The sequence below is a fragment of the Gigantopelta aegis genome, chromosome 4 (assembly GCF_016097555.1).
Source record: "Gigantopelta aegis isolate Gae_Host chromosome 4, Gae_host_genome, whole genome shotgun sequence".
In the NCBI taxonomy this organism is placed as follows: Eukaryota; Metazoa; Mollusca; class Gastropoda; order Neomphalida; family Peltospiridae; genus Gigantopelta; species Gigantopelta aegis.
The window spans coordinates 14,823,321-14,834,994 of NC_054702.1; the positions used below are offsets into that span (position 1 = coordinate 14,823,321).

General features: G+C 35.7%; 1 protein-coding gene across 3 annotated transcripts in view; it reads right to left on the bottom strand.

The window, feature by feature from the left end:
- LOC121372696 (serine/threonine-protein phosphatase 2A 56 kDa regulatory subunit delta isoform-like) overlaps positions 1-6,970 on the bottom strand; it is a 48,145-nt gene extending 41,175 nt beyond the window's left edge. For all 3 annotated transcript variants that reach the window (XM_041499164.1, XM_041499163.1, XM_041499165.1), the window contains exons 1-4: positions 6,857-6,970; positions 6,620-6,688; positions 3,859-4,027; positions 3,052-3,251 (exon numbers count right to left, since the gene is read on the bottom strand). In XM_041499164.1, coding sequence (XP_041355098.1) covers positions 3,052-3,251; positions 3,859-4,027; positions 6,620-6,688; positions 6,857-6,883 — 465 coding nt within the window. In that variant the 5' untranslated portion in view covers positions 6,884-6,970. The remainder of the gene's footprint in view (positions 1-3,051; positions 3,252-3,858; positions 4,028-6,619; positions 6,689-6,856) is intronic.
- Positions 6,971-11,674: the final 4,704 nt, after the last annotated feature.

The following is an 11,674-nucleotide window of genomic DNA, read 5'->3' on the forward strand; positions in this document are numbered from 1 at the left end:
ATATTGCGATGTACAAAACGTGAAAACCGAAGTTTGTAAAATAATTTTCTTTTGTTCAAATATTATTGTTCTCATGTGCTAAAAATAAGAAATATTTCAATATTTATAAGTAGTTTTTCATGGGTCGACTTATAAACGGGTCAATAAAAAAATACGTTTTCAGGGCTTGAAATTAGGGACTCGACTTATAGCCGAGATCGACTTACAGGCGAAGATATACGGTACACATTTCCATTCACCTGAAGTGCTTTTTGGTAATCCTGATGTTTGTAAAACCACGAAATGCATTTTTTTTTTCTTTTCACAAAACGTGCTGTCGAGAAAAAAACGTTAAGCAAGTGAGTTCCAATCTATTTTTAGAGGGGATATTTCCATTTCAATGTCACAGACGTTGGTATATCACGTGACCGTTACCATTTTGGTTCGGTTTGTTTTCTCGTGCACGGTTCGCGCAATCAACACCCGATTTGTTGTTGTTCATTTGTGAGATTTTTCTTCACAGTTCGTGAACATTTTCAGTAACAATAAAGTTCAGACAAGTAAGTGTCTCAATACAAAACGTTACAAACCCTTAAAACCAATAATTTTGCTAAGTCTTACGATATCTGGAGAGGGGATACAACCAGGACAGAACAGTTGGAACATGTCCAGGAGAGGTGAAACGAATGCACCCCAAGTCTGTGTAATTTGTCGTGACGTAGGCATTGTTGTGCTTCGAGCGACATCTACCGGTGACATCAGAATACTAACTTTCAAAATTATTTCAAGCAATTGGGACATTGTGATTCCCATGGTATTTATCGATATAAAACCTGCTTTTTCACTCCATTTGATAAAAACGTGATCTAAGTGTGTTACAGGTTTGTAGATTAACCAAATTATAATTTATTTTCGCTGGATGGAACTAGGGTGTGCGGCTTTAAAACATCACTACATTTGTACCGACATCGTGGATGCGGCCATTTTACACTGGTGCGCACACCAATAATGGAAGAATTATTTAACAACAACATTCTCGAAACTCATTCGGATCACATCGGCCGATTACGGTTTTTCAAATCAGAGTTCAGCGACAGCAAATGATGCAAATGTTGTGAACTATTTAGACTGGTTCTCTGAGTGGTCGTTCGGTTTAACATGTAGTGTAAAAACTAGTCTAGTGAATGTTAGCAAAAAAACTACTGGCTGAACTTACCGATTATCGATGGAATCAGCCGAGAAGTTCCGAGTGTCACGATAAATAAGTGTCAAATGATCAACAAAATGAATTTCAAGCCTTGAATTATACTTTTTAGTCATATTAATTATTTTAGTAAATGTTGATACAGATAACTTCTAAACATTGTTTCAGTAAAATTTAACCCATGATATATGCAAAAATCTGACAAAATACACATGTATTTAGTTGTTATATGTTGGTTCTAACGATACTTATCATTTTGTTAACTCATTTAACCTAGTGGTTGTTGTGAAGCATACAAGATCATTTATCTTTTAGCTATTATTCATGAACTGTGAACTTCCTATAACTGTAATACAGGGCTCCAACTTCAGAATTTGTTACCTACGGCAATTTTGAAATGGTAATTTTGTGCCTGCCTACAGCAATGTTAAATCAGTAACTTTTGCAACAAATATAATTCCAAAAATGGTCCCTTCAATCGACAGCAATATTTATTATCCATCAACAAAAAACTGTCATTGGTGACCGATGGCAATTCATATTGCAAATACCGTTGTTATGTTCAAGCTCTGGTAACATAAGCTTGCAATTTGGTTAAAATTACTGTTGAGAATCGGTTCAAATTTCATCATTGATTATCAGTAAATCCATTACAATGATATGAACATAACAAGGTCATGAATAGGACCATGCACCTATGGTCCTGTTTACCCAACAAATGGTTATTTTACCTTTAAAGGGACATTCCTGAGTTTGCTGCAATTTTAAAGCTGTTATTGACTAATAGAGACTTTATAACGATTGTAATGACATATCAACTATATTTTACTGCATAAAATATTAGTGGCTGCATATTAAATGTGTTTTTGATTGTTTTATTATTTATACTAAGCTACATTTATTTTATTTCCTCAAATTTCATTTTTTTGTACGTACGAAATTATTTATAGACAAAATCCAGTTTGGGCTTCTTACAAATATTAAGACGACCAGAAACACATTGAATATACAGACAGTGATATTCTAAACAAGAAAATATATTTAATATGTAAGTTTAATCATAGAAATATTTTATTAGTCGGAAACATCTTACAATGCAGCAAACTCAGGAATTTCCGTTTAATAACTATTTCATTATTTTTTCTTTATCAAAACTCAAATCCCAGTAAATTTACATCAATTCTATAACCTAAATTGGAGGAACAAAAAGTTAAAATTTTCCCCACACAATCGATTATTAATTTTTATAATTGAATATCCTTGGCTATTGGATGTCAAACATTTGGTAACTTTGACAATAGTCTTACAGAGGAAACCCGCATCATGTTTCCATTGGTAGCACGGGATATTTTACATGAACCATCCCACAGACAGGACACCACATACCACAGCCTTTGATATACCAGTCGTGATACAATGGCTGGAATGAGAAATAGTCCAAAGGGCCTACAGACAAGGATCAATCCCTAGACAGACTGTGCATCATGTGAGCGCTTTACCACTAGGTTACGTCCCCCAGGGTTCGAGATTAAAAATTGGGGGCAGTATCCCACTTGGATACTAACATTTCAAAATCTGGTATCCCACCTGACAATTTAATATCCCACTTACATGAAATTCATAAATAACATCATAACAAACTTGAACGACACTGTTACTTAACTTCACCAGTAAATGACGACTTTCATTGTTTCAGTGCAAAATAAAAACAACAACAACATTACATGGTATCCCAGTGGGATACTGGGTTATTGAAGTTTGGTATCCAAAATTCATTTCTGGTATCCCCGGGATATCGGGATACCATTAATCTCGAACACTATCCCCTCCCCACAAGACTTCACAACAGATGCATATAAAATACTCACCATGTGCATCGTTTCCGGGTATATGGCCTCTGTGACAACTCCCCTGTTCTGCGTGACATATTCCACCATTTCATTCAGCGCTGCCCGCTTGACCTCCTTCCATTTCAAGTCACTGAGAGGATCTTGTACGAAATCAAACAGCACACAACACTGTCTTATCTTCTGAATAAACAACTCCTCCCTTTCCGCCGGTGTCGCATCTGCAATTGTACCATAATATATAAAAATAACTTAAAATGAGGAGCTAGGCAGTATACCGTATATACCATTCAGTATCGGTATCATGTCAATACCGATTTTCCGTACCAACCAAATTTCAAAATACAGAAATTTTGGTATTAACAATGTTTCACGCAATTTAGTAAAGCATTAACAATAGATCTGACAAACGCAAAATGCATCACTAAATGTTTTATTTATTATGCAAAGATTTATTTTGTGAAGGTCTGTTTTAATACAGAACTGAAAATACATATATAAATAATAATTACATTCTAGCATGCTGGTTTTAACTGCTTCCGAAAAAATAAAACAGCCTGATGAATACTTCCACTATTATTTACATTTGTAATCTAGGTCTGCACATTCTTTACAAAAGTACAATTTGATTTACACGCTGTTGCATCTTTCAGTTAAAAAATGTCCAGCACTGCCAGTTAACACTGTAACAAAGTTTACACAGTAGTTTTGAGCTCAGCACCATCAGCTTCTGCTGTACCACCAAGTCTTATAGTAGAACCAAGTGAGGAATACAAAACAAATACATAAATAAAACAGTGAGAAACCCATTAATTAGTTTGTTGTTACCTTTGAGAGCTGGTAGTTTCTGCAGCTCTCTGTTTTTGGAAACATTAAAGCGCGACGAATTCTGTCTCTTGTCCTTCTTAATGTGTGGAGATGACTGGAATTTGATCTTGTTCACTGGAACTTGTGGTGGGTGCTGTTCCGAGTTCTGCTGTGTTTTCTTCTTTCCTGCCTGTAACATTTGATTAGGTTGAACATTTAAAAGTAAAAACCGCTCATCAAATTTATAACATGACACTACACGTATTGATGCACATGGTTTGGGAAAGTTCAAGTAGTGTAGCGAGAAAGAATAATTAATTAGGATAAAAAAATTAAAGAAATTATGCAATTCAATACATACTGCAATGATTAATATATATATACAATCATACGAAAAGGAATATTTGTTTATGACACAGTAACACATTTTAAACTATGATCTTGACACTTGGCCAAATCTCATTTAGTCCTTGCTTCCACATATAGGCTATTTCCACTGAAAAGCAGCTGATGATGGGTTCCCTCCCCTATCAACTAGATGGTATATAAATTTATCTTTGATAAACCAGTAGTGTGCAAAAATCAATCAAGACTTTTTTGGCAAATACATGTACATCAATTTCTGCAATATGTGAATAAACTTCCAGTGGTTGTGAAGTGCGTAACTTTTAATTTTAATATGTTACGGTTTACCACGTAACCGACTGGTGATTCATGTGAATTTTGAGTTGTGTTGTTTACAACTGATACATGTATGAATGTGAACAAATTGGCAGGCCACAAGAAATGCTATGGCCCACTGCATCTTTGGTAGAGTCATATCAGTTATAATACAATTTTCTAGCCACCTTAATTTAAACGTGCATTGTCTGGAATATTTTTATTATTTAAGCATTTAGAACAGAAAATCCCATTACGTTTGGTGCATATAAGATGCCGCACTCCGAATTGGTTTCACTACACTGGCTTTTCTAAGTTAAAAATAAACCCAGTATTTTGAAAGTGGGACACTTTTGCCAGGCGCCCTCTGGGCTAAAAATAGTATGGTTCGGCTATTGTTGCATTACAAAAACCGAGCGGATTCTAGCAGCCAATTTCAGCAGACACTCATGGCGACGTTTTAAACACCGGACTCATGCACCTTTCGATTGTTACCTGTATTTCACACACTTTTAAACACACTGTTATGCTAATTTTTATTATTCACTACAACTTAAGAATTTTAGAGTTTTAAAGAGTATCTTTATATAATAACAACACAAAAACTAAATAACAACCAAGACTCATTTTCACAGTCTTATTGTTACTAATATCTGTATAAATACAACTTAACCATTTTATTAAGCACTTTTATAATATCTGAAGTATCACTTTAAAAATCTGTCTGTACTACGGTAATATAAGATGTCCAACTAGTTTCGTATAGCCCACACCACAACACACATTATAAAAGGCGTATGAGTCCGGTGTTTAGAACGTTGCCATGCGTGTCTGCTGAAATTGGCTGCTAGCATAATTGGATGCTAGGAAGTGGCTGCTAGAATCCGCTCGGTATTACAAAGTGGCGAGAATTGTTCTAACTGGCTAGTAAGCATTTGACGATATGTGTTAATGACGACAACTCGCAAGTGAATTAAAAGTGCAGTCATGCTTGTATTTGAACTTAGAACTTTATTGTATACGATTGAAATCAAGACATTGCAGCTTTAAAAGAAAAAAATCATATACAGTGGAACCTCTCAAAATAGGACACTTTGTAAACTGGAATTCCCTCAAAACTGGATGTTTTTCGAAGCCACTTTCTGAGTATATGTATGGAAGAGAACCTCTCTATAAAACATACCTCTTAAAATCAGACTTTTTGCTCTGTCGCTGAGGGTGTCCGGTTTAGAGGAGTTTCACTGTATCTTCATCAGAAATCAATGTTATCCCCTTTACTGATTACATGCACCTCATATTTACAAAGCATCAACATTGATGTACCAGTTGTCAGGGAAACAACACACATAATGGATGCTATGATCTCAAGTGAGTATAATTACCGATCATATTAGGCATTAAATTTGGGAATTTTCCCCAAAGATTTTGTCAGAATCTTAAAAATTACATTTAACTAATATTATAATACACACATGCAGATATTTGGAATTCCATCTCAATCTAATGCTTCCGACCAAAAGTCTGGGGTTCACAGAAGCAGCCTGGATACTGTAACAGTTACTGACTGAACGATGTGTTGCCATACGGCTAACAAATATTCCGTTTTAACAGTCAACTTTATCAAGTTCTGCAAATATCCACTGCATTCTTGTGGTTACAATACACTGAAATGCTAATAAAGCACCTACCTCTGAAATAAATTCATTATAAAGCAACACAAAATGCAAAGACCATGAACATCTTAAACAAACTTTCAACAAAAAAGATATCACTTAAATGTTCCTATGCTGTATAATTAGGTAGTTGTGTTGTGATGAGGGCTGGGGTTAGTTGTGGTTAGGGGAGGGTTCAGTTGTGAGTGGATCATACGAGTTTTGCCCACTTATTTGACTGAACACGGAAGTTAAAACAACCATTAGATGTGTGGGATTATACAACACGATAGCTCTATTCACCAATACTGATATGGTCAGATGACATGAGACCATTTTAACAAAAGCACGTTTCTGTCGTTCATTTTGCGCTTGTCGCTTCACAACAGACCGCCATGTTAGGCAAATCCAATATGGCGGCCTACTGCTAAACAAGTATAAACAATGATATTAAGCGATCATAATCATACCTCTGCTTCGTCGTTGTCTGTTCCTTCTTTACCACCGGTTTTTGTACTTATTGTAGCTTTCACGGTAGTCTAAAAAATAAAATAAAATAGGTTTAGTTACAGCGGAGATCGTCCGGTTGCAGCGTCACACTGCCAAGAGACACAACGTCGTAGGCTAGGCCTACTTTATAACAACAAAGCGAACGTTTTGTCTTTATTTTACACATTTTATTTGGCGCATATAAAACATGGACATACCTTGTCTTTCTTTGTCTTATTTGGCATGTCGAGTGGCGACCTGTACTACAAGGAAGGTTAACCACTATTTCCACCACTTTACAATATCCATGTACATGTCCTAAATGGCTTAACACAAAACAAGGAATTTGATTGGTCAATTCTGCTCACATGGCTTTTGTAAACATAGGTCTTAGTGTATGTACATGTGCATTTTGGTTAATGAGATAAAATCTTAATTAGTGTACATTGTTTTATGCAGATGAAATAAATAGCATTTAATAATGGATTACAACCCCCTTTTCACAGACATTACAGTACCGTAATTATCTTGTCAGTTATAATGAGTCTAATATTAGTTACAATTTCATAGCTTAGCTGTCATTTATGCTAGGCTAATTAAGTTTCCATGGCAATTTAAAAAAATGTTATTATTAATTAATTTTTGCAGTCAAAAGATTTAAGGCGATATTTAGCCTAAATTAATTAGAAATAGTGTAGTAGTATCAGATTTTACACTTTTCCAGAACACAGGAAGGAAAACGTAACAGCTACGGGTGGGTTCAGACGATTTATTTAATGTCACAACAGAATGGATGAGAAGATAAGGAAAAACACCCTACAAGAACAATAAATATCACATCATAGAATACATATAGAATTCATGTATATGTCATCAAAGTAAAATAATTTACGTATACATATAATATTTATATCACAATTTAAGCAAATGTATATCTTTAATCACATTCATCCCATTATAAAAATAATGTAAATTGAATTATCCTGCTTTAAATCCTAAGTATTTAATGCCAAACTATAAAAACATTCGATAACATAAAGCAAATACATGTAATAAATACACTTGATGAACATGACAAATACAACTAGTCATATACCACAGTTATACATGAGAAATGATATTTGATAAACATAATATACATAAAACTCATACCAGGTAGATGACACCTGGGTGTGAGATAAAGTGGATTCTCCAACACACGGAAAGAGAACAGGACAAATGCAAGACATATAAAGAAACTATTGACAATTACGCAGTTAATACATCACATATTGTTAAACAAGATGAACTAAAACACATACACATACACATACACATACACATACACATACACATACACAATTATACTATACACTATATACCCAATATAAATAATCATTACTTTATACATTCATAAAGTAATTAAACAAGAACTAGCCACAGTAATTCTAATGTTGTTAACTAACAATATATACAAGACATGCATATATTAAATAAAACAAAATACACAGACTAACTTTCAGATAATATCCACCTTCAATTAATACTTTCAGTTCCACCTTTAAAAATGAAAACTGGCCTGACAATGTAATCTTAGTAGGAGAAATGCTTAAAGGGACATACCCTAGTTTCAACCCGTGAAAATAACACTAAGTTTAGTTAATCTACAAACCTGTAACACATTTGGATAAAGTTACAGTTGAGTGAAACATGACTTTGAAATAGTGAAATACCCTTCTAAAAATAGACTAAAAATAGACTCCATAACTTTTACTTCTCAGACGCACGTGCGTTTTTAAAAACATGAGAAATGCATTTTGTCATATTAAAAACACCAGGATGACCAAAACCACTTCGGATGTACGGAAATTGATAATCTAAGCCATAAAATCTAAGTAAAGTATGATTTCAGTTATCCAAAACGGCAATAATAGTGAAAAATATGTCTCAGTGTTTAAAAACTAGGCTATGTCCCTTTAAGAATAAACCTGAACATTAGATACAAGTTGTTTTATTCCCCGATGGCCTTGGGAGAGGAGTTTGAGAACAATAGTTAACATGCAAGGCAAGTATCGGTAACGTGAGTTAGTACAGTGTAAGCTGAAAGAATGCTCGCCTGATGCGCGATCGGTTAAGTATCGATCCCCGATAGTGGGCCCATTGGGCTATTTTTCGTTCCAGTCATGGAATGCGCCACAACTGGTGTAGCAAAGGCCGTGCTATGTAGCCTACTATCCTTTCTGCTGCTAATTAATTAAGTAGACCATGTAGTGGCGGCAGTGGGTTTCCTCTCTAATGATCTCGATGGTCCTGAACTAAATCCCCGACGCCTTGTAACCATAATTAAAATGTGAGGTCAGGTCAGGTCATAGGGTTCATGGGCGTACATAGGATTTTGAAAAGGGGGGTTCCAAAATAGATTGCAGAGATATTGGGCATATATTTCTATGTTGAGTAAATATAATAATGTCAGATATCAATGTCAGATATATTAAATTATAAAAAAAACGATTTCATGGGGGGATCGGTCGAACCCATCGAACCCCCCCCCCCCCCCCTATGTACGCCCATGGGGTTGAGTGTGCGTCGTTAGAGATCATGTTAAAATTACAAGTGTTATATTTCTCGATCTGATTGCATATTTCGCAATTTTTATCTGTATGTTTGGGGGGAGGGAAGGGACGTAGCCCAGTAGTAAAAAGGTGTGGAATCGATCCCCGTCGGTGGGCCCACTGGGCTATTTCTCGTTCCAGCCAGGGAACCACGACTGGTATATCAAAGGCCGTGGTATGTGCTATTCTGTCTGTGGGATGGTGTATATAAAAGATCCCTTGCTGCATTAGAACAAATGTAGCGGGTTTCCTCTGATGACTACGAATCAGAATTACCAGATGTTTGACATCTAATAGCCGATGATTAATTAATCAAGGTGCTCCAATGGTGTCGTTAAATAAAACAAACTTCTTCTTGAAACTGGCTTTCATTCGAAGTGTTTCCTATTATCAAATATATGGTTGGCCTACTTCAAGCATATTCCTTAAAAATAAAGCACTTTTCGTTTGTGATACAATTTATTTGGTTACAGACTATGTGTCTCAATAGCAATTATGTTTTTATCACGAGAAAAGGACGTCATTGTCGAACAAATCATCAAAATGTGTCACCTTTTTATTATTATTCATATCATTATGGTTCATATTATTATTAACATTCGTAGTATTATTAGTATTATTTTAAATTATTTTTCTTCTTATTATTTTTTTAATTATTTTTTTTCTTTCTTTATTTTGTTACAGGTAAGACATATATTTAACATTTGTTCTTATTTGATGTCTAAAGTATGGTTTAACGACACAACCTGCCTCTATCCAGTTGATGTTCAAGCACGCTGTGCTGGATATAAACCCTAGCTGTTTAGCTAGAGTAGTGATTGTTAGTGGTTAGTTGGAGAAAATCACTGTATTTGGCCAAAAACTCTCGATACAACTCTCAGGGTGGAAGCCAGTACCGGGTTGTGAACCCAGTACCTTATTAACAGCCAGATGGCTTAAAAAGTTAAAGTTTGTTTTGCTTAACGACACCACTAGAGTACAATGATTTATTAATCATCGGCTATTGGCTGTCCAGATGGCTTAAACATTACAATATATTGACAGGAAGGACAGACTTATAGGTCGTAGGTAGGAGGCGGGGGTAGGTATCTGAATATTTTACGACATAATGCTATAAAAACTCCAAACCACAAATGTCACGATGTCAAAAACGAAACTATGTCATCAATTATTAATATTAAGCTTACCTTGTAGCCATTACTGTAATTTATCAAACGTTAGTGTCATAATTTACAATTATATATATGGCTATATAAAGGATAAGAACTAGTTTATATACAGTTTTGTTGATTATACATAAGAGAAAAATACAGAGATGATATGAAACGAACAGGTGCATTTTACAAAAAGTTTTTAAAAAATTGACGACACCTCAGCACATTTCAGATTACGTCTATTAGGAGGGTCGATCCTACGTAAAACGTAAAACACTTTGCTTTGTTTAAAGACACCACTAGAGCATATTGATTAATTATGAATCAGCTATTGGATGTCAAACATTGGGTAATTCTGACATATAGTCATCAGAGAACTCGGTACGTGAAAGCGTCCCCCCCCCCCCCCCCCCCAAATCAAAAAAAAAAAAAATCGATTGTGTTGACTTAATGGATCCACCGATGTGGTTCGATCCTGCGACGCAAGCCATTTTACATGAGTGCGGTTTATGGTGCGGGGGTGGGGTGAGTGCCGAAAAGTACGTGAAAGCGTAAAAAAAATCGATTGTGTTGACTTAGCAGTTTTTGTATGGTTCACAGTGGCTGCGCGGTTAAAATCAGTTCTGGAAAACTATGTGGCTCCTCCCCTCCACCCTATCTCTCTGTGCCTGTGTGTGTGTGTGTGTGTGTGTGTGTGTGTCTCTCTCTCTCTCTTTCTCTCTCTCTCTCTCTCTCTCTCTCTCTCTATCTCTCTCTCCCTGTGTGTGTGTGTGTGTGTGTGTGTGTGTGTGTGTGTGTGTGTGTGTGTGAACTAACCATATTAGACACCAACTAGCCGTATTTAAAATGTACTGTGTCGACTCGTTAATCACACATTCCTTTCTTTGAGTGACCATAGTACACTACAGCCCACTAAAACAAAAGTTTATTCGTTTACTTAAACTTATTTTCGTACTTATATCAACTTAAGGTTCAAGCAGACTGTCCTGGCCATACACCTCAATTGTCTTGACTGTGGATTAGTGGCTAGTTTGTTGGTGTTTAGTGAGAGAGAAGTAAAGTCGGCGAAGTAGCCTTAGACTCATTAAACTCGCTCTTAGTGGGAGCCGATACCGGGATACGAACCACCACCACCAACGAGGTCGGTATAACTGCTGAACGACCTGGGTCTAATTTATATGGAAATATAATACATGCTTATGACATTCAATGATTGCATTAATGCACATTGGTCCACGTAACAACGTCTATGTGTGTGTTAAACCCATTGTGTGTACACGAGGCTCCTTAT